The 24,196-nt window shown below is 42.1% G+C and overlaps 2 protein-coding genes across 9 annotated transcripts in view; both read right to left on the minus strand.

The window, feature by feature from the left end:
- Window positions 1-425: 425 nt before the first annotated feature.
- Window positions 426-6,237, minus strand: LOC306913171 (uncharacterized protein). Of its 3 annotated transcripts, XM_079489751.1 has the most exons (5): window positions 6,071-6,237; window positions 3,523-3,621; window positions 3,341-3,439; window positions 2,020-2,298; window positions 426-1,265 (listed from the first exon to the last, which is right to left on the minus strand). In XM_079489751.1, exons 2-5 carry the CDS (start codon window positions 3,590-3,592, stop codon window positions 649-651), a joined length of 1,065 nt encoding a protein of 354 aa, XP_079345877.1. In that variant the 5' UTR covers window positions 3,593-3,621; window positions 6,071-6,237; the 3' UTR covers window positions 426-648. The 3 variants fall into 3 exon arrangements, with proteins under 3 accessions (XP_079345877.1, XP_079345879.1, XP_079345878.1); XM_079489753.1 differs by lacking the exon at window positions 3,341-3,439; XM_079489752.1 differs by lacking the exon at window positions 3,341-3,439 and having other exon boundaries at window positions 3,517-3,621.
- An 8,309-nt stretch (window positions 6,238-14,546) lies between these two features.
- The window catches only part of LOC306913170 (uncharacterized protein), a 32,095-nt gene continuing 22,445 nt past the window's right edge, over window positions 14,547-24,196 (minus strand). Inside the window, exons 1-5 of one of the 6 annotated variants that reach the window (XR_013788498.1) lie at window positions 20,943-21,044; window positions 20,066-20,127; window positions 19,670-19,729; window positions 18,281-18,427; window positions 14,547-14,767 (exon numbers count right to left, since the gene is read on the minus strand). Coding sequence is in view for 1 of the 6 variants with exons in the window: in XM_079489750.1 (XP_079345876.1) it covers window positions 18,222-18,427 (206 nt within the window). In the remaining 5 variants the exon portion in view is untranslated. Of the gene's footprint in view, window positions 14,768-18,030; window positions 18,428-19,669; window positions 19,730-20,065; window positions 20,128-20,756; window positions 21,045-24,196 lie in introns of those variants that run through there. The other 5 variants (XR_013788501.1, XR_013788497.1, XR_013788499.1 and 2 more) reach the window with 5 other exon arrangements.

The raw sequence follows: 24,196 nt of genomic DNA on the forward strand, positions 1-24,196 counted from the left end.
CTGAACAATAATGTATTATAATGGACTGGTAATGTATTATAAAAGGTATGTAACCTGGATATACTGTCCACAAACTCGTACGTGTCAGAACAGCTGAGACGAAGAGACGATTTTTGTCCAGCATCCGCTAGTGTGGAAACAGCACTTTTTTAAAATACCTCTGGCCGCACTGGACGGCCCGTCACACTTTTTTTTTTACACCTCTCTCGCTTAGCCCCCAAGCACGTGTATGTGTCAGAACAGCTGACACGAAGAGCAGTTTTATTTATTTATTATTTTTTGTCGTCCACTATTGTCTACCTATCATTTAGAGTAAGTAAGTGGTTTTCAATGTCAAGGTCCATTATATTTATTCAGTATTTGAGCCACGGACCACCATTTGATGAGATTTAACCCACTTAGAATATTTTGTTGTGGGATGAGATTTGTTCCACAATTGTATGCTGTAATGATACTCTAGAGGCAACAGGCAAATGTTGATCAAAATAACAAATGGACCCGTAAGGGTCCGTGCTCTATAGTCTATTCTATAAGGGTCCATTTGATTACCAACTCTCCATCATTTAGCTGGGGAGCAGGAACCCCCTCAGGGACCAATGCTGGTCCTCCAGTGTTTGGATATTCGGGTGAGCCTTCAGACTAGACGACTCACTGAAACTCAGTGTGGGAACGCTGGTGGTACTTCAGAGAAGTTAACTGACAGAAACTCTTGTCACAAAGTTTACACTGGAAAGGTTTTTCTCCAGTGTGGATACGCTGGTGTGTCTTCAGTACACTTTTCTGAATGAAACGTTTGTCACAATATGTACAGCGGAAAGGTCTTTCTCTAGCGTGGAAACTCTGATGTACCTTCAGATAAGCTGCTCTACTAAAACTCTTGTCACACTGTTTACACTTGAAAGGTTTTTCTGCTGTGTGGGTAACCTGGTGTGACTTCAATAGCCCTAACGCATGGAAACTCTTGCCACAATGTTCACACTGGAAAGGTTTTTCTCCAGTGTGGATACTCTGGTGTGTCTTCAGAGAACTTGCCCGGGTGAATCTCTTGTTGCAATGATTACATTGGAAAGGTTTTTCTCCAGTGTGGACATGCTGGTGTCTCTTCAGGTCAGTTGGATAAAGGTAACTCTTGTCACAATGTTCACATGGGAAAGGTTTTTCTCCTGCAGGTGTGTCACACAGGTGTGTCTTCAGGCCAATTGCAGTAATGAAATTATTTCCACAATGTGTACAGCTGTGGGTCTCAGAAGACTGGGACCTCACTCCTGAGAGAGAGACAGGGAGGGAGGGAGGGAGGGAGAGAGAGAGATGTGTGGATAGGCACATTAGTCAGGTTCAAAATGTTGAGTACAGGTACAACTTGAAAAGCTTCCTTGTTTGGGCAGAAGGAGCGAGTACATTCTCCGCCGCGACGCTGCCAGGGGGGGGGGGATTCGTCACTCCATTGCTGCTTCAACTCGGTAGCCGGTAAACTGCCAGTAACTGCCGCTTTCAACGGCGGCGGTGCCAGAGGGGGGGGGGGGGGGGGGGGGGTGGGGGGCGGGCGGGCGGCTGCTGCCACGGGGGGTCTCATTCCGTTTGGCAGTAGCAGCTAAACTACTAAACAACAACCGTGGCAGGTGCCGCGGAGGTGCCGACATGCGTTGCGCCGTGCTTGCGGTTAAGGTAAGGGTTTGGGTTAGGTTATGGTTAGGGTAAAGGTTTGGGTTAGGTTATAGTTAGGGTAAGGCGCCTGCCGCGGATGTTCCGCAGCTCATGCAGTTTCCGACATGCGTTGCGCCATGCTTGCGGTTATGGTTAGGGCGAGGGTTTGGATTAGAGTGTCCTTCCGCGTGAAACACACCGCCTTCCGTGGCTGCTGCCGGAAAATGCACTCGCTGTCCCTCTGTTTGGGAGCACTAAGTCTTCCCTTAATACTTTGTTTTTTCATATTTCGCTTTTGTCCTAATTTAGTAACTGTGCCAACTCTCAATGTTCCCCACAAATGTATTTCAGTGCCTGTGTTTAACACTGACTGACCTCCACCGTACTCCTCCCAATAATCACTGTCTTCGGTGTTAGGTTCACTGGACTCCTCCCAATCAGCACTGTCTTCAGTGTCAGATTCAATTTCAACGTGCGAAGAGATGTCTTCATCCTTATCTTCACTTTTCACTGCTAGTAATGTCAACATTGACCCATCAGGCTCCTCGCTTTGAAGTAGCTCCTCCTGTTCCTGGTTAATCTTTGGAGGCTCTGGTTCCTCCTGAAGCAGACTGGGGCTCCTCTCCCATTTAGGAGAAAACTCATCTTGGATGTCTAGGAGCAGAAAAACCACATGATAGACATCAACACTGGATTCCGTTTTTCTGTGTTCAAAATGAGCTATTACCAGTCACGAATTAGATGTTAAAAAGGTGGTTCTGGAAACTTCAGTGAAGCCAAGTGAATTAGTACAATTTAAGCAAAACACATTCTCTCTCTCTCTCTCTCTCTCTCTCTCTCTCTCTCTCTCTCTCTCTCTCTCTCTCTCTCTCTCTCTCTCTCTCTCTCTCTCTCTCTCTCTCTCTCTCTCTCTCTCTCTCTCTCTCTCTCTCTCTCTCTCTCTCTCTCTCTCTCTCTCTCTCTCTCTCTCTCTCTCTCTCTCGTGTATGTATGAGCTCTGATTTGGGATTACGTTAGGCAGGCCTTTTGCTGTAGATAGTTCACCCTTAAAGTAGACCAATCATAGCGCATGCCTTCAAGTGCATGACGTTATGCAAGACACCTCCAGACTAGAGCTCTTCACCGGATCATCTGATTCCGACCCTGCCCGAGTGATTATGATAAAACACGGCTCTGACCCGTGCGGATCTCGGGCCAACTCAGGCGTTTTCGCGGACCTCGGGTCTGTCAGTCATTATGTGTAATGCCCGAGTGGATCCGAGAAGACCCGTAGGCTACTGACTCTGTGTGTGACTTGTGTGTACTGTCTGTGCTTTTTGTTGTTGTTGCAAATGTTAATAAAATATTCAATCAGTGTGTGATTGTGTGTCAGTCTGACTGTGTCTCTCACTGTCCGTTGTGTGGGATCTGCTGCGCTGTGGAGGAAAAAGCACAACAAACTGTTTAACGTGTGATAAATTAGGCTGACCTAGGATCCCTTTAGTGTAGCAGCAACATGAACGGCTGTGTTACTTGTGTAATGATTATGCTGGTTTAGGATCAGCAGTGCAAGAGCGTACTTGCAAGGCAATTAAGCCAGGATGGGCTGATTTGAATGAAAACACCAGCATGCAATTCTACTTTATATCATGGATGGAACCCTGACAACAGTGTTGATCTTAACGAGGTGAAAGTAAAGCTCAAAGCAAATTAATACCAGTAAGACGCCTGAGGGTGGCAGTGTCTTGGGTGTACAGGGTTTGATGAGGGCCCAGGCAGGGCCGGGCCTTAATTTCCGGGCCTGTTCCGGGCCCGTCTAGAGTTTAAATGGACAGGTATCAGTCAAAAGGGAGACATTGAAGAGGAACGATGGATTAGGAAGGAGAGAGAGACGTTTACTGAAGTCTGGCTGGTCTTCAGGTTCCTCCTGTTTCATTGAAACAGGTCTTGCTGGGTATGGAGAGTTCATCTGCACCTGCTGTCTGGACTCCTCAGAGTCTGGAATGAAAAATAACAAATATAATAAAAAAGTTGAAGACACATCTGTCACTTTGACCAGTAAGCTCTGCCCTCAGATTGCCGCCATTTGAGCAGTTTGAAAGATGCGTTAAACCCATTTTTCTAGGAGGCCCTACAGGTAAACATTGTGCACTTTACGATAAATGATAAGCCATAAGGAACATTTTTGGCTATAGGGCCATCGCAGATTTGTCCCGTGGTGACCATGGCGGCCATTTGGAAAATGCCGCCATGGCGGCCATTTGGAAAATGGCCGCCAAATGGCCGTTATTTTACAAATGCAGGTTCTAGACCAACTAGGATCTTGATTCTGGTGACTAATCCTGGGTCTGGGTAAAGGCTCATACATATGTTATGCTGCCACCTAGGGGCAGCAATAAAGTTAACAGCTGGAGGAGAAATAGGCAGGGAGAGACCACGGATTCACAGAGAAAAAGTCCCTCAGTCCGCCCGAGACAAGTGCACGGACAGACACACTGGACTGCAACAATGGAGATCTACCATCTCACAATGCATCGTTGTGAGCTTGTAGATCTGATATTTTCCAAAATAGTTTTTGTTTTATACAAATAAAAAATAAAAACTTATAACAAGTTGACATGGCAACACTGGTAACAACTGGAGAAATCCATGAAGAACTCCCGTTTTTAACAAGAGATTTAAAGGGATATTTCACTTTCAAAAGGGGGCGGCGGGGCAGCTAAAATGAATATCAAATATCTAAATACTGACTGAAGCAACTTAAAAACTGCCGTTCACATAAGACTGAGTAGATGATGAAATGACCAAAAGTGTTTTTGAAAGTGAAATATCCCTTTAAGACGTTTCTAACTCATGTCATCATGTCAACGTCACAACACAAATAATACAAACTATATGATCACATAATCAAATGAAATACTGTGGTTTAAAGAACTGAACTTTATTCCTACAAAATCACGACCGTATGTTCACAGTGAATGAGTGGCTGCTGACCGGAAGCGCACCGGCGGCCCAAACTGAACGTGGAAATGTTGGCTGCATATAGCCCATTCTCCCTTATGAACCGCACTCTTTCGGTTTCGGATTTCTTACAGCTGTGGATTTACCAGGCACATGAAATGAAATAGCGATAGCGATACATTTGAAAATAAGGAAAAGGCTATAGGCCTACTATAAAATACTGGAATGTGTATAGGGAAAAACAAAACCCCTTTTTTTCTGTACCAAAATCGAACCGTGGGCTAACTGAACCGTATTCAATGGATTCTGTTACTATTGGGTGTGCTAAATAACATACAAAAATTTTAGGAAAAACGAACAACCAGAAAGGCATCGTTTTCAAGATGGCGTCCACGGTGGCTAAAATGCCTATAAACTGGGATTTAATATGTAAAAAATCATAACAATTATGCACTTTGTAACTACTTTTTGAATTTTGGCATGGTGTTAGGTATGGGCATATGCAAACTAATTTGGCTCGCCCCTAGTGGTCGGTTTACAATGAAACCACTATTAGATATGTCAGGGTTGGAACCCCAAATAATTGATAGAACAGATTTTTTAATGGATTATGTTACCATTGGGTGTGCTAAATAACATACACATTTTTTACGGAAAACGAACAACTTGAAAGGCATCGTTTTCAAGATGGCGTCCACGATGGCTGCCGGGAGCTTAAAATGCCTGTTTCATTCCAAAGTTGCAAACCGACCACTAGGAGGCGAGCCAAATTAGTTTGCAATGTTTTTTGAAAACCTTGTGACCATACCCAACAGCATGCCAAAATTCAAAGAGCAGTTACCAAGTGCATAATTGTTACAATTTTTTACATTAATCAGTAATCACAGTTTATAGGCATTTTAGCTCCCGGCAGCGTCACGTAAAAAACAATTATGCACTTGGTAACTGCTCTTTGAATTTTGGCATGCTGTTAGGTATGGTCATAAGGTTTTGAAAAACCATTGCAAATTAATTTTGCTCGCCCCTAGTGATTGGTTTGCAATGAAACCATAGGCATTTTAAGCTCCCGGCAGCTCCATCGTGGACGCCATCTTGAAAATTATGCCTTTCTAGATGTTTGTTTTTCGTAAGAATTTAGTATGTTATTTAGCACACCCACTAGTAACATAATCCATTATTTGGGGTTTCAACCATATACTGACATATCTAATAGTGGTTTCATTGCAAACCGACCACTAGGGGACCAAAGTCCATTCAAGCTTGGTCCCTTAAAGAAGAAGAAAACATACAAATACAATGAGGGACCATAGGCCATTGGCTTGGGGCTTGGCTCCTCAATAAAGTGTTTTCTATTTTCTATTTCAGGTTAAACACGGTTCAGGTTCACTACCAAAACACTGACATGCAAATGCCCCTTTTCTTTCAGTTAAACACTGTCAACACTCTAATTTACATAATTATTGTATATAAATAAAACAAAACATACCTTCCCGGATGACGTATTATTCTAGTCTCGACTGTAGGCCTACTTGAAGCTATATCTTAGCATTAGCAGCGTTAGCTGCTTACAGACTGTCGTGCAACGAGAATCTCAGACAAAAGTTGCACAAAGGGTTGTACATTGCAAACTGTATATCATCGTCGTCGTCGTCATCATCATCACACAGAGATAATTGTATCACGTAGACGTAGTCTCTGATCCGTTGCGTTGTTCACCAGTGTCTAGTGAACAATGATAAGGGAGCACGGATAAGACTTCCGGTGGCCGAGCTCTTCAGAATAAAAGTATGCTCTAGCGTAAGTAAAGAAAAACGATACATTTGCAAATTAAAACAATAAATCAAGTATTAAAACGAAAATATACAACACAAATTATGTTTCTGCATATTTTTTTATTAACATTTATAACAGTTTATAATGACATTAACAAATCATCTAAATGGATGCTGTTCACTGGAGTGCATAGCCCTTACAAATAGGAAGCTGGACTTTTGTGTCAGCTGTTCTGGGGGGGAGAAATAAAATAAAATAAAATAAACGGAAGAAAAAAAATAATATATATATAGGCTATACACTGACACCACGCTAGACAGGAACGCCCAAAAACGTGGCTGCCAATGCAACTTGGTCCAATCCTTAATCACATACGGACAAACATCTATGCCGATGCTATCTAACTTGCGGAGGTAGCATGCCTTGTCCACGGGCAACAGATCTTTCAACTTATGGCATTGCAAATACGTTTGATAATCGCTACTCTGCTCAATATTGTTTTGAAAATGCCGCAAATTGCATTGCAGTTAACGAGAGCAAATCACAACTTCACCCGGGGGTGGGCGGAGTCACAGTTTGAGGCGCTGATTACGCGCCGTGGTGTCAATATACACACATAAAAATACACAAAAATGGAAATGTTCCCATTTGTTTGGCATCCATTGTTAGGTATGCCCATATGATGACCACAGATTCAGATATGGTCTAAAAGTCATTTCACTAGGTCTTTAAGTGGCATTTCATCCTTCGCCTAGAGGGAATGTGCGTGTATAATTTCACGGAAATCGCATGCTGTGTTCATGATTTGCGGCACCAATCCTGCAAGCTTTGGAAGGCAATCGTAGTCAGTCGGGATGGAATATGGGAAATGGGACAGATCCGTGTTGATCACATGACTTGGAGATAGTGTATACCAGGGTTCCCCAATAGGCGGCCCGCGGGCCATTTGCGGCCCGTGGAGCGCCCCCTTGTGGCCCCTGGAAGAAGTTTTTTGTTTTGTTTTGGGGGGGTGTCCCAGATATAAATGGGGGTCAGTAGCCTATGCATGTCAAACTGGGCATGCACTCTGGCTGAATAAGGCTCATAGTGATTTTTGTGAAGGTATACATGTCTAGAGTTAGAAAATATGTGATAGCATTGCACCCGTGGTAGCTTTATGAGTGCTATCATGCATTTTATTTTATAACACTAGGCGAAAATTGCATGGATCAATATGAAAAAAAAATAGTAATACACCCCCCAAAAATGATAGAAAAGGTTTTTCCAATTGGTTCTGGTACCTCTAGGCATGCTTAAGAATATACTGAAAATATAGGAAAATATACATTTTCAAGATGGCGTCCAATATGGCTGCCAGGAGAAAATGGCTATAACATCATTATTTGGGGGTTTAGGACTAAAGGAATGTGGCTGAATCAGTGAAAGTGATCAGTTAATTATAGGGATGTGCCGATGAGACAGTTTGGCCGATATCGATATCCGATATAATGAATTGCTGTTATGGCCGATAACCAATATTACCAATGTCGATCTCATTCTGTATTGAAAGATTATAATTTTGTCTATTCTGAAAAATACATGTAACAGGGTGTCTGCACTGCAGGCTTAGGCAAGTCACATCTAACTTAAATACCTTTATAATATTGTGAGCTTGTAGATCTGTTCAAACTGTTACTTTGGGCTTGTTTATCTGTAAAGACAGACTGATTCATTAATTTAATTATTTTCATTTTTTTATTTATTCCAAACATGTTAAAATATAAATGAGAAAAGACAAAGGAAATAAACGTCCAAAAATAATAATAATAATGATCTTTCATAATCCTTAACTTATGTTTATGTTCGAAAGATACTGGGCAGATACTGGCACTGAGGAGGATATTGGAAGGGGTATGGGAGCGCAACCTGTCAGCGGTGATCACATTCATTGACTTCCAAAAGGCTTTCGACACCATCCACCGGGCGAAACTCATGAGTATTCTACGTGCCTACGGAGTTCCAGAAAAGTTGGTCCAGATGATAGAGTCAAGCTACAGCCAGACTCGAGCCAAGGTCCAAGTTCGGCCTCAAGCTCAATACCAAGAAAACAAAGGTAATGACAGTCAACACAGAGGACAAAACCATTGCCACTGCAGACGGGACGGTGCTCGAGCGAGTCGAGGACTTCAAGTACCTCGGGGCCTGGACTGCCTCAACTGAAAAGGATCTGAAGGTTCGGAGAGCACTTGCCTGGAAAGCCTTGCACGGGATGAGGAGAGTGTGGAAATCAGACATGGGAGAAGACCTTAAGAGGCGGCTGTTCATAGATACTGTCGAGACATGGACCCTCACAGTACAACAGGAAAAATCCCTGGATGGAGTCTACACAAGAATGCTACGAATGGCACTAGGTGTCACATCAGAAATGTGGACCTCTTCTATGGGGACCTACCACGGGTCACGGACAAAGTCAGAGAGAGAAGGATGAGGCTGGCAGGGCACTGCGTCAGGTACCCAGAACTTGAGGCAAGTAAATTGACTATGGGAGCCAAACCCAGGGCAAAGCCAAGGGGGGGAAAGAAGCGTACCACCTATGTAGACGTGCTGCGGCGCGACAGCTTGGCTAACAACACTGCAGAGCTCAATAACCTGATGTTGGATAGGACATTGTGGAGGGCAGCGATCCAGGAATCCCGAGTTGGTGTTGGCTAGACCTCACTCTCGCAGTTACTATGTTCGAAAAAGGAGTAGGGGAAAGTTTATTGAAAAACGTAATCGGTTTGATTAATCAAACCGATGCCGATTAATCTAAAAACAACTCAAATCGTCCGATACCGATGTGTTTGCCGATTAATCTCCCATCACTAGTTAATTATGTATTGCCAAATCCAAAATGGTGTCCATACCACACCCAAAGTGATGTTCTATTGTACTGCATTATGTAAAAACATTACAATTACAAAATGAACAGAATAACTGTCACATAAAATCAATTTCTTATAAGTAGGTCAATCTTATGTGCTAAAGGTCAGGTCAATGTCTGTCTCATAAGCAGGTGTGTCCAAGCATGCAGGAGATACAGTATGGTCACTGGTTGACATGCACAGTATTCACCTTACCATTGATATGCAGCTGTTTGTTGTTGTAACCTACAGCAGGGGTATTCAACTAGATTGAACTGTAGAATGATGGTGTGTGGGGGGCCGCACAGCGTGCACGCTTTACTGAAAATGTGGGGGTTCTCAAAATGCATTTGTGCTCAAACACAAAGATGTATACATTTGTGCACAGTAATGAGCAGGATAATATGACTATACAGCTATATGTTACCATAGAATAGATGTAGACCTATTTGACAGTGCATAAACATAATTGCCTTGACATTAACGACCTTCAATGGGACAGTCCTGTGCAACCTCATATCCATGTGCAAAGGCAAGATCAGAGCACAAAATACTTTGCTGGCAGGGAACTTCCCAGACTACCCTGATGTGCTGGGTGAGTTGGGTGTCACAATGTAACAATCTGTTGCTGCTGTTGTACCACGACAGTTGTACTCATATACAAGTGGAATGTGGCAGACCACCAAGCTCAATTTGAAAGTTCAGGTGATGTCACACAATTTGGATGGGAGATCCACATTTTGCTAAGGGTGACCTGACACCTGATGAGATGTTGAAGCTACAAATGAGAAGTGATGTTGATAATAAAGAGACGATGAGGTAGATCAGGATTTGGGTAAGATATTGCTGCCAATCAGGAGGGCTAGGGGGATGTGGTGGGTTGATTTTATGTTCCTGATTATGAGTTGAAGCTTACAGATATTGAATGTAGTTGCAAAAGATAAATATTATCATATTTTCTTATGCTATTATTACAAATGTATAAGTATAAGTTGTTATAGAAATAGAAATAGTTGTTTCTGTTTCATTGACCAGACCTTTAACATGTGAGATTGACCTGATATAAAGGCCTTTTTTGATTATGCCAATTACCAAAGTTTGGGCAACCAAGCTAAAATTGTCCCCAAATACAAATCAACAACAAAAACGTAATATGAAACAGCATTATTAAGTTTGGTATTGAACAGATAGAAGTGTCAAATGGACTAAAAGGTGATGTAATGGTGAACGGAAAGTTATCTTATGCATTACTTACACTGTACACTTACACTATATTTAGTTTGTTGAATTTCATAAAACATTTCATTAGAATTTATGTTCTAAGATGGTTTTAAATATTTACAGTTATTTACAGAGGGAACCTTTGTGCTGCATCTTTCATGAAAACAGAAGTACGTCTCATGTAATATATAGTCCCTATATGTTGTCTCTCCTGTAATAGATAACATTTCTAGATGTGCTAATTTTAACAACTTTTCAGAAAAATATATAGTCTGAGCTGTATCCCAACCATTCTTCAAAGATATATGATCAATAATAGGAGAGAACCATCAGTTTGAAGTAGAATGCTCCATTCGGATTTTGAAAATTGAGTTTTGGCATGTGGTTATAAATGGAGTGATAACACACAGAAAGCTACCACAGATGCAATGCTATCACATTTTTCCTAGCACTAGGGATGTATACCTTCCCAAAAATCACTATGAGACTTATTCACCCCATCGGTACAGATGACCCCAGATTTGGGGTCCTGGCTCACGGCCTACCTGGTGTATACGGACTTGCGTGATGGATAAAATGTGTACGAGTAATGTAATGAAAAGTGTTTAGCAACAATAGGCCGCATGCCATGGTGGCGCTATGATAGGCCGATCTGAATAATTTGGGGCAGAGGTTAGACGTTGGAGTCCAGGGAGTGTGGCATTGACCGAGCCAACGGTGACAGAGATTAGATTAGTTGTACACAGAAGGATGGAGGGACACACACAGACCGACACACGAACGGACAGAGTGCAAAACATACTCTACCCATGCCTTCGGCCTGGTGGAGACATAAAAAAGAATCATAATTCATAACAAAATACATGTAATATGAAATAGTGCCCATTGGGAATGTAAAACGCACGCACACACACACACACACACACATGCAGTTTACATGGTCATTTATAGTATAAATTAATTACACCAAAATATCTTACATTACCTGACCTCTAGAGAAAAAAAAGAGACGAGGAAAGGTACCGTTGACACTGATTGCTGTAAGGTGAAGCAGTATTTGTATTCATGAAAATGTTGATCAACTCCCTAAAACAGCTCTTTAATTTGATCTACGCGGTAAGGTAAGTTAAAGTTACGTTATTTATTAACTTTTTCCCCTTTGGTTTTCAGAGAACGTAACCGACTGAAACTCTTTTCACATTGTTAACATCGTGACAAGGGTTTTTCTCCAGTGTGTCCCCTTCAGCTGACGTGACTTTTACAGTGGAAAGGTTTTTCTCCAGTGTGTAGATATGCTGGTGAGCCTTCAGACTAGATGACTCACTGAAACTCTAATCACACCGTTTACAGTGGAAAGGTTTTTCTCCAGTGTGTGGATATGCTGGTGAGCCTTCAGACTAGATGACTCACTGAAACTCAGTGTGGGAACGCTGGTGGTACTTTAGAGAAGTTATCTGACAGAAACTCTTGTCACAAAGTTTACACTGGAAAGGTTTTTCTCCAGTGTGAATACGCTGGTGTCTCATCAGCTCACTTGACTGTGTGAAGCTCTTGTCACAATATGTACAGTGGAAAGGTCTTTCTTTAGCGTGGTAACGCTGATGTACAATCAGATAACTTGATGTACTAAAACTCTTGTCACACTGTTTACAATGGAAAGGTTTTTCTCCTGTGTGGCTACGTTGGTGTATCTTCAGTAGGTGTAATGTACGGAAACTCTTGCCACATTGTTCACACTGGAAAGGTTTTTCTCCAGTGTGGATACTCTGGTGTGCCTTCAGAGAAGTTGACCGGGTGAATGTCTGGTCACAATGTTTACATTGGAAATGTTTTCCTCCAGTGTGGATATGCTGGTGTATCTTCAGGTCAGTAGAATAATGGTAACTCTTGTCACAATGTTTACAGTGGAAACGTTTTTCTCCTGTGTGGATACGCTGGTGTCTGACCAGGTCAGCTGAATAATAGAAACTCTTGTCACAATCTTTACAGTGGAATGGTTTTCCTCCTGTATGGATACACTGGTGTCTCTTCATGTGTGTTGACTGATTGAAACGCTTGCCACAATCTTTACATTCGAAAGGTTTTTCTCCTGTGTGGATAAGCTGGTGTGAATTCAGGTGAGCTGAGTGATAGAACCGCTTGTCACAATATTTACAGTGTAAAGATGTTTCTCCTGTGTGGATACGCTGGTGTCTCTCCAGGTCATTTGAATAATAGAAACTCTTGTCACAATATTTACAGTGGAAAGGTTTTCCTCCTGTGTGGATACACTGGTGTGTCTTCACCTGTCTTGACTGATTGAAACGCTTGCCACAATCTTTACATTCGAAAGGTTTTTCTCCTGTGTGGATAAGCTGGTGTGACTTCAAGTGAGCTGAGCGATAGAAACGCTTGTCACAATGTTCACACTGAAAAGGTTTTTCTCCAGTGTGGATACTCTGGTGTTCCTTCAGAGAACTTGCCCGGGTGAATCTCTTGTTGCAATGTTTACATTGGAAAGGTTTTACTCCAGTGTGGATATGCTGGTGCATCTTCAGGTCAGTAGAATAATGGTAACTCTTGTCACAATGTTTACAGTGGAAAGGTTTTTCTCCTGTGTGGATACACTGGTGTCTCTCCAGGTCATTTGAAAAATAGAAACTCTTTTCACAATACTTACATTGGAAAGGTTTTCCTCCTGGGTGGATAAGCAGGTGTGCCTTTAGGGTAGCTTTCTGATAGTAACTCTTGTCACAATATATACAGTGGAAAGGTTTTTCTCCTGTGTGGATACGCTGGTGTCTCTCCAGGTCATTTGAATAATAGAAACTCTTGTCACAATCTTTACAGTGGAAAGGTTTTCCTCCTGTGTGGATACACTGGTGTGTCTTCACCTGTGTTGACTGATTGAAACACTTGCCACAATCTTTACATTCGAAAGGTTTTTCTCCTGTGTGGATAAGCTGGTGTGACTTCAAGTGAGCTGAGTGATAGAAACGCTTGTCACAATATTTACAGTGGAAAGATTTTTCTCCAGTGTGGTAACGCTGATGTACCTTCAGTTTACTTGTTGTACTAAAACTCTTGTCACATTGTTCACACTGGAAACATTTGTCTTCAGTGTGGCTACGCTGGTGTGACTTCAGTAGCCCTATCGCACGGAAACTCTTTCCACAATGTTCACACTGAAAAGGTTTTTCTCCAGTGTGGATACTCTGGTGTTCCTTCAGAGAACTTGCCCGGGTGAATCTCTTGTTGCAATGTTTACATTGGAAAGGTTTTACTCCAGTGTGGACATGCTGGTGTCTCTTCAGGTCAGTTGAATTAGGGTAACTCTTGTCACAATGTTTACATTGGAAAGGTTTTTCTCCACTGTGCTTATGCTGGTGTCGCTTCAGGTCCCATGCAGTAATGAAACCCTTCTCACAATGTGTGCAGATGTGGGTCTCTGAAGACCGGGACCTCACTCCTGAGAGAGAGAGAGAGAGAGAGAGAGGTGAATAGGCAGGAAAAAAATTGTGAGTACAGGTACAACTTGAAAAGCTTCCATCAAGTTCCTTGTTTGGAAGCACTTAAGGGCCTTGCAAACGTGAAGCGAGGAACGCAGGCGTTGTTGCCTTGATTGCCAACACAGGTCTCCTCCAGGTCTGTTGAAGAGGGACGCAACAACGCAAGCGTAAAAAAACAGAATCCAGGTCTGGTGGGTCGCGGGCGTGTGCACGTAACGAGCGCGCACGTAAATACGCTTGCGTTGCCGCACCACGACTTATCCGAGCAAAAACGCAGGTCTCATTGAAAATTAACTATATAATAGGCGCGTTTTATCGCTCCCCGTTTGCAAGGCCCTTAAGGCATCCCTAAAAATACTATTATTTATTTATTTTTATTTATTTATGTATTTTTTCATATTTCGCCTTTGTTCTCCTAATTTACTAACTGTACCATCTCAGTTTTCCCCACGAATGTAGTTCCTGTCCCTGTGTTTAACACTGACTGACCTCCACTGGACTCCTCCTGATAATCACTGTCTTCAGTGTCAGATTCACTGGACTCCTCCCGATAATCACTGTCTTCAGTGTCAGATTCACTGGACTTCTCCCGATAATCACTGTCTTCAGAGTCAGCTTCAAGTTTAACTTCAACATGCGAAGAGATGTCTTCATCCTCATCTTCACTTTTCACTGCTAGTAATGTCAACATTGACCCATCAGGCTCCTCTGGTCTTTGAAGTAGCTCCTCCTGTTCCTGGTTAATCTCTGGAGGCTCTGGTTCCTCCTGAAGCAGACTGGGGCTCCTCTCCCGTTTAGGAGAAAACTCCTCTTGGATGTCTAGGGGCAGAAAAACAACATGATAGTCAACACTGGATTCCGTTTTCTGTCTTTTCCATGTACAAAATTAACTATTACCAGATTTGAAGCAGACATTAAAAAAGGTGGTTCTGGAAACGTAAATTAGTACGATTTAAGCTAAATACATATTTTCTAAAGTACCGTATTGTGCCGAATATATTAATTAAGACAACTCTGATTATAAGACGACCCCCATTTTTCAAGACTCATCTGTGGAAAAAGAACATTGAATGTCAAATAGTCTAGTCCACGATTATAATACATTTTTTTAGGATATTTCCATTGGAGAAAAATAAAACTAAAAAAATTGAAATATGTATACGGTAATTTGAATTGATGCATTTAGTACTACATTATTTTTAGAGCAAATGTTTAATTTGAATGACATTAAAAAAAAGTATTAAAACAATAGTTCATATGTGAGCTCTGATTTGGGGGTAAATTAGGCTGTAGGTCAATCAAATACAACAGGACTCTTTCTGTAGGTAGGTCGACCTCACCCTGGGCAAGACCTACGCTGTAAAGATTTTTTTGGGCGGAAGTTGCAGGGTTTTAGCGGAAGTATCGCCCAAGGAAATTACGTTGATGCTTTACAAATCAGTTTACATTCTCCGCGAATGAAGTGTTGTGATTGGTCGGGAAAATATCATATCCGGGGGAAATACATCTGACGGATGTTCCGGAGGAGACATCCGCCGATAGCTTCTCTGCCTTACGTTGTGACCAGGCTTTTCTTTTCGCAGATAAGTAAGCCTGGGACCGAGGCTAGGTCGACCTCCAAAGTAGACCATTCATAGCTCATGAAAGCTTGACATGTCTGGTGAAAGTTAATCGGTCGTAGTTTAAAATTTATGTAAACTGATGTTTATGCTGATGTGGCTCTATATGTCTAGAAATAATTCTGTGAATCTGCGTGACTGGTGCAAATTTCAGAAACCACTATCGATCATCGCAACATTCATTGTGCAAGCAGCATGCTGCCTGTAGGCCAAGTGCTTTCTACCTGTAATAGAATGTGCCGCAAGTCATGGCCATGTTTCAGTTTTGTACATATTAATAAATAGTTGAAAGGGATCGTGACATAAAACGTTTTTGTAGTTTTTCTTTTTTTAGGTCTTCTGAGAAAAAACCTTAAACTTTTAACATTCATTAGATTTTCTGTGGTCTGGGGTTTTCTGGCTCAAACAAGTGCTCCGATTTTCCTGTGGACTGTGATGCAAGAGTCCACAAATCCCATATATGACAAGAATTTGCCAGAAGATGTCACTGTTGTTTGCCTGTTTTCATTGCAGCTCAAAAGGCTTCAGAACACAGAGAAAACCCCAGACCACAGAAAATCCACTTAATGTTCAAAGTTCAGGTTGTGTGGGTGTAATTGAGGTCATAAAACAAAAACAAAAATAAACTAATATTAATGTCATGAAACCTTTGATCTGATACGTACCAGTTGTAACTATTTTGGGAACTTTTTGTAGATAGGCTATTCTGATGTTTTTCCTAATGTGTGTTTAATAGGCCATGATGGGGTCAAAGGGGGGTATGCAACAGATGAATAGATGGACTATATACATTTGTATTCAACAGACGGTAAGTCTGTTGAAAGGGGGGAATTGTATTGTTCCACTTTTTTTCAAGCTAATTTCTATCACGAAAGCACAACAGACGGCTCTCTTATTACCAACGATCCGGTGTGCAACCATTCAACTTTATTCAGATTCAACAGAGTGGCACTGCCCTCTAGTATCTAGCAGAGGACAATGTCAGCTATTTGAAATAATACTTGAATTATTTCAGTACCTTCATGATGCTCGGTTACAGTTTTCTTTTGGTGAAATCCATTGTCCTCATTAAAGTGAGGACAATGGGAACTGTATTATTATTATGCATTGGACCCTTCTTACATGTCTCAGGAATAACTCTGTTATTTTTATTTTATTTGTACCTCAAGTTACCATGTACAGTTATTGCTGTACTCAGGGATTAAAGAAAAAAGAAAATCCCAATATGTGATTTGTGAAATGTTGTGATAGGGAACCCCCCCAACATTGCATTGGTCTACTCATGTCCTAGACAGGGATAATAAACGCAAAATAATTGGAATGGTCAAATGGTGTTCCCCTAAGTTCTAACTGCCTTCACTGTGAGCGTGTTTGCAATTCATGCTTCATTTTATAGAATTGCTTATAGTTTGGCCAATCCAAATATTCATCTTAAAATGATTACTGTATAGGGCTCGACTTTACAGCCACATGGTGCATAGCAGCAGTCCGTTCAAGTTGAATACACTTATACACGTGTAGCCTTCAGTAGTTATTTAAACCATTATGCACCTTGCATATAAGTTAAGAGGTTGCAAGTGAGTCCACCAAGTGACAGTCCACCAAGCACATTGCTTAAAGGGATAAGTTTTTGAACTTAAGTTGTATGAAATACTTGCCATTAATATAGTGGTTGCAACTGTATTAATTGATTGCCCGAGTCCCATGGTGGGAGTTCTGCTCTGGTTTTGGTCAATATTAAGTAGTTCCGGTCATTTTGTGGGGGGCACTGGGGCCACGCAGTAAAAGTAAATGAATCCACAAAACGAACGTAATTTGTATTGTTGACCTATTTCTAAAATATTAGCGCGACTTTCGTTCAACTTTGACCCCTCTATCACATGGAACAATTTTTTGGGCGTAGTGATATGGACACAAAAAACATAGTTCTGTGTGATAGAGGGGTAAAAAAAGAACGGAAGTTGCACTAATATTTTAGAAATAGGTCAACAATACAAATGACGTTAGTTTTGTGGATTCATTTACTTTTACTGCGTGGCCCCCAGTGCCCCCCACAAAATGACCGGAACTACTTGATATTTCACCCAAACCAGAGCAGAACTCCCACCACAGGACTCGGGCAATCAATTAATACAGTTGCAACCACTATATTAATGGCAAGTATTTCATACAACTTAAGTTCAAAAAATCTGAACTATCCCTTTAATAGATATAAAATGTAGGCTATGCTGCACTATACAGGGACGATGGTTGATTTTGCCATCTTTATAGCAGATGTAAGGTGGTGATAATAAAATAAGGAAATTCGCCTCGTCCCTCCTGAGCGGCATGTAGTTTTTTTTAGTCTACCCCGCTAACCCTGGGGTTACAAAAACAGACGGCTAGCTTCAATATATTTTACATAATTCAAGCTGGGATACGCTCATATTTCTGATGGTGCATTAATGGGCCGAGTCAACTGGATGAATGAAACCAAACACTATTTTATTTAATTTTTTTGCCAATTGACTGAATATGACGCTATACAGCCCAACCATGAGGCGGTTACACACCGGTTCCAAAACCCGCTATTCCGAAGCATTGCCATTCCGACTCGCCGCTTTAACCGTATCCCTAACCGCACGCAGAAGCTATGTAGTTGGAATGGCGGTGCATCAGAATGCCACTCTGACCCCCATGAGGGGATCCAGCGTCCCAGGAAAAGCCCACACACCCAAGTCAAAGTCGTGGAAGTGCTGGGGTAATCGTCTCTGTCTCTTCCCCCGTCCTGCTGCTGGGAGCTCTGGAGAAATGGTTCTTGCTGCTTCTGGAGAACTCATCTTCACCTGCAGGCTGGACTCCATAGACCGGCCTGGGGTCTCTGGAATGAAGGAACAGAATAAGACAGAATAAGGATGTTGACATTTAAGTTTACAACTTAAATAAGTAATTGTGACAGCCCTGTTGATCGTCGTTCATGCACCTGGAGCAGAGATTGAATTGCTTGTTCAAGATCAAAATCACACAAGGACATCATTTTGAAGTTGAATTTATTTGCCCACGGCTTTATAGTCTTATTGACTAAGCCAGTGGTTCTCATATATTTAACATTCTCGCCCGTTACCATAGGCTGTGCTCTACGTCAGCAGAATGCCCGAAAATGCAGATTAGAAGAGAGCCGTGAACCAGCTGATTTCATAGTTTCACTCGGGACGTTTATTTGCCGATATAACAACGACTTTCATCAATGGGGCGTGGCATGGAGGTGATCAGCCTGTGGCACTGTTGAGGTGTTATGGAAGCCCAGGTTTGCTTTGATAACAACCGTAAATTAATTTGTATTGTTCAGTCTTATGTCTCCCCTTGACAATACAACCTAGATTCTCTGTGAGGTTCAGGTCAGGCCAGTTGGCTGGTCAGCACAGTAATACCATGGTCAGTACACCAATTACTAGTAGTTTTGGCTCTGTGGGCAGGTGCCAAGTGCTGCCTGAAAAGAAAGATCAGCATCAACATAAAGCTTGTCAATGTACGGAGGCACACAGTGCTGTAAAATATCATAATAGATGGTTGTGTTGAGACTCTGGACTTGACAAAACACAGTGATGATTTTGGCCATGTTATCTGCTGGTGTTGATCCACTGACAGTGACAACAATGGTTTCAACACAGCCATCTTTTTAGAGTACATTGTGCTTCAGTATGTTGACAAGCTTCATGGATATGCTAATGTTCCTTTCCAGCTCGATTTGGCACCTGCCCGCAGTGTCAAAACTACTAGTAACTGGTGTACTGACTGTTACGGTTCGCTCTCCATCACCTCCACAATCCATGTGCTGTGATTGATCTGTGCCAGTCAGCACCACTAGAGGGTCTCAAATCACTTCACAGCACACCTCAACGCAGGTGTTCCCCAGCTCCTATCTCCACACCTGAGGGACATCTACAATCACCTCCTGAGGCTACAAGAGCCAGCCCCGCCCAGAGTGCCAGTTCTTCCCCAGTCTACGGTTGGTAAAGTTAGACAGCCAGAAATATAGGCCCTCAGTGTTTAGACTTAGACAGTTAAACGTCACGCCGTTACTGTGTTTATTCTCTGCTCTGTGGACCTGCCTTTGACTCACCTTCTCTTCTCCTCTCCAGTGTTTCCGGGACCCGAGCTCTGTGGAGCAGCCTACGGACCCCTGCAGCTCCATTATGCACAATGAATTGAGAATATATGAAAGTTTCACTTTTTGAATTATATTAGGGGGGGAAATGAATTTACACAATATTCTAATTCATTGAGATGGAGCTGTATGTATGTATGTGTGTGTGTGTGTTTTACAACTTCATTCAATTGGGCTTTGTAGAATGTGGTTCTTTAGTGCGAATCAGGATTCGAATGAGACTTCACACCTGCCAAACGAACCGCACTTTCCCACAATACGCAGCAGCATTCGTTTTAATCACAGTATATCATGCTGGTGTGAATGCAATGCAACATAATATCTCTGAAGCTGGAAAAGAGATAGACTTACTGAGGTCTGCTGGCTGGTCTTCAGGTTCCTCCTGTTTGCACCTGCTGTCTGGACTCCTCAGTCTGGAATGAAAAAATAAATAAATCCAAATTTCAAGATTAATTAAGAACGCATCTGTCACTTTGACCAGTAAGCTCCGCCCTAAAAAAAACCTGATTTTCTGCTGGGATTTATGAGCAATATTCGTGAAATGTTCTACACACAATCTATGGACCATTATCTGAAATGCCAGTTGAAGAGAAGTTTGTATGTGAACATTAAAAAAAATAGCTGCAAGCAGCGATAAGTCACTTTGAACAGGCATAAGTCATGCCTCGTCGGTTTGTCTGTCTGGGGTACGAACAGCTGCAATACCGCTGGGTGACATAAGTGGCCCTTTTGAGCAGCCTAAAATGGCTAATTGCTTGGTCGTCGTATCGCTGCTTGTAGCTATATTTGTTAACGCAATTCTCTATTAGAAGATAGATGTTCCCTCTTCAAGGTTTTATTTAAGCCAATAAGCAGTTTCACCCCTATTAAGTTTATCATCTGTAGCTAGAGTGTAGGCTAAACACAAACATCGAAGACAAAGGTGAGGACACAAATAATTGTGATTGGCCAGAATGAGATGATGTATGATGATAAGAGTCCGAGGGCCCCTCACGTCACACGAGTGTGATTTTTTGATTGTATAAATAAAACAAAAACATACCTCCCGGATGACTTACTCTGGTAGGAAACACTTTACCACATCCAAAAGTAGGGAACTATTCTAGTCTCCTCGACAGCACGTGAAGCTATCTCAGCATTAGCGTTAGCATACACAAAACAAACAGTCTTTGAACTTCGTGTGCAAATTCCTCCCGTTTTCACAACTAGACAGTATGTCGTTCTTTACCGTGCAACGAGAATCTCAGACACATCATGTTGCACAAAGGGTTGTAAACTGCAAACATATCACAGACATTCTGTCTATGTTCATGTTCTGTTTGGCGCTGTAGTGTTCACCAATGCAGTGTCTAGTGAACACGGATAAGGGAGCACGGATACAACTTCCGGTGGCCGAGCTCTTCAGAATAAAAGTATCCTCAAAGTAAACACAAACGATGAATTTGCACATTAAAACAATACATGAATTGGTGTAAAAGTATTTAAACGAAAATATACAACACAAGTTATGTTTCTGTGTATTTTAATAGTAACATTCCATTAACAAATGAATTATCTAAATGGATAATGTTAACATAAAATTGTCATTTGGGAGCCCGGAGCCTAGCCCCATATGTGCCCTCTCCCTACGCTCATTCTGTAGCTCCGAGATGAGGTCACACACAGGGCCCCTCCCACCCCGTTCAGAAACGGCGCATGTTTCCACAATTCCACGATTCTTACCCTTTTCTAAACGCCACTTCACGCGTGAAGTGGAGTGAAGGGTTTACACCAATTCAACGTCAAATTCAGTTCACTCGACATGCACGCGCACACGCAAGAATCCCTTGATAAACATGGAAGCGGCTAAACCAACCGCTGTAACGCTCGTAACCGTTTAAAGTTGGATTTTCTTTGGCGTTGTTGACGTTGAATTAGTGTAAACCCTTCACTCCACTTCACGCGTGAAGTGGCGTTTAGAAAAGGGTAAGAATCGTGGAATTGTGGAAACATGCGCCGTTTCTGAACGGGGTGGGAGGGGCCCTGTGTGTGACCTCATCTCGGAGCTACAGAATGAGCGTAGGGAGAGGGCACATATGGGGCTACCCGGAGCCCTGTTGTGGGGCAATGTGAGCTGGGCTATAGACATACAGACACATTATCATTGGTGTCAGTACTCTAGCAAAGTGATGGATATGATATCAATCACTTTGCTAGTGACATGATGAGCTTGTAAACAGTGACATTTCCATGCTATTGATTGATTGATGTATTATTAAAGATGGAGTGCCACAATTTTTGTATTTTTCCAGTTTTTCACGTGGTGACAGTACTTCATTAGACACCCTGGAGTTGTTTTTATGTGCAATGGTGTATTAACTTTGTTTTTAGGGTTTCTTTCTGGAGGCTGAACCCTTGACAAACGGGCCAATGAAATAAACAGTAATATAGTGACACCACACTATCAGCCCCTCCCCTAACCCCTCCCCCTTTATCATACAAATACAGCTGTGGGTACGGCTTCAGTTCAGGTGGATCACCACCCACCAGGCAAACCAGGCATACTTAAGGAACTGGTGGGCGTGTCCAAATAAAAGCATGATTTTAACAAATAGGCCTACTGTACACTTTTTGGAAAAAGTTCCTCCCCCTTATATCATGTTTTAGGGTGGGAAAAAATGGTGGCACTCCATCTTCAACAGTTTGCAGAATGGGTACATTTCACATGAAAGCACAACTCAATACCAATAGGCTAATGTTACTGTAGACGACACACTGATAAAGCATTACACTTGTTTACAACAGGATCCACCATTTTCAATTCATCAGAACATCTAGAGACGTACAAATATACACTTCTATTAAAAAAAAACAGGAAATCATGTAAGGAGGTAAAAAGGGAAAATAAACATATAGCCTACAGTAAGGGGAAAGGGGGTGGGGGGGGATTAAGATTTTCCGGGGGCCAGTTTTGAATTGCAGCCGTCCTTTGAGAGCGGTTTTGAAGGAGTCAAGGGATTTGCATGTCTTGGCTGTTGGTAGGGAGTTCCACATTTTGGTGGCATTTGTGCCGAATCTGGGTGTGTTGAACCCCCTCTGGTGTTGTGGGTGTGGACTTTGTTGACATTAAGGAAGTATTTAGACAGGTAGCCTACAGTACGCTAGTTTTTTATTCCTAGGATAGCTCAGGTTTAGGAGCGCTCGTTTTACCACTCTTTTACTACCGCAGATTTTATAATAGTTTTTGGATTAAGGTTGGTGAGGGGTATGTTAATAGTTTTTGGATTAAGGTTGGTGAGGGGTGCGTTGCTCCCCTGCTTGCGGTTATGTTTAGGTTAGAGTTAGAGATAGGGTTAGTACTAGTCATAGAGTACTAGTAGGCATAAACACTTGTGTGCGGTCCAAAACACAGCCCAGCGCTTCCTACTCCACTGACAACCAATCACAGCGCTCCAAATTCCCTCCCATCATAGGAATAAAAAACTCGCCTACAGTACATGGGTGTCGTGGTGGTGTAGCAAATCTTGTGGACCAGACCCATTGCAAGATGCTGTACTCTGCAGTATTACGTACTACTTTATTGAGAATGGTATTACATTCTACTACAGGGGTTCTCTCAACCCGTGGGGTTGCGACCCCCTGGGGGTCGCCAAATTATTTTGGGGGGTCCCCCCAAAAAAGGTTTTTTGAATGAATGGGTGGACAATGGAAATTAAGAGTTTACATAATACACATAGTGCATGCATAAACTTTCCTTAATGATTATATCTGGCTTCAGTATTTATTTCTGATGTATTTATACTACTATTTTCTCTAGGCCTATTATTAAGGTTAATTTGTATTGGGGGTGGGGAGGGGGGGGGCGGGGGTCGCGAGACTTGGTCAAAGCATTGCCGGGGGTCCCAACTCCCCAGCCAGAACCCCTGTTCTACTACATAGGGCCTACTACTTTATTGATTTAGACCTTCCCACAGAGCCAAAACTACTAGTAAATGGTGTACTGACCATGGTATTACTGTGCTTAACTGACCAGCCAACTGGCCTGACCTGAACCCCACAGAGAATCTAGGTTGTATCGTCAAGAGGAAGGTGTGAGACATAAGACTGAACAATACAAACTAATTTACGGCTGTTATCAAAGCAAACCTGGGCTTCCATAACACCTCAACAGTGCCACAGGCTGATCACCTCCATGCCACACCCCATTGATGAAATAATTTCTTCAAAAGTAGCCCAGACCAAGTATTAACTGTAGGGCTGTGAATCTTTGGGTCTCCCATGATTCGATTCGATTCCGATTCTTGGGGTCACGATTCGATTCAAAAGCATTTATTTTCCAGATTCAAAACGATTTTCTATTCAAAATGATTCTCGATTCAATACATAGGATTTCATCACAATCTACTCCAGTCTTGAAAGCTAACTGTATGTTTATGTTTTGTGCAATTGTACTGTATGTTATGTTGTACCTACAGTATGTGTTTTTTGTACTGTGTGGGCCTA

The sequence above is a fragment of the Electrona antarctica genome, assembly GCF_951216825.1.
Source record: "Electrona antarctica genome assembly, chromosome: 20".
Taxonomy (NCBI): Eukaryota; Metazoa; Chordata; class Actinopteri; order Myctophiformes; family Myctophidae; genus Electrona; species Electrona antarctica.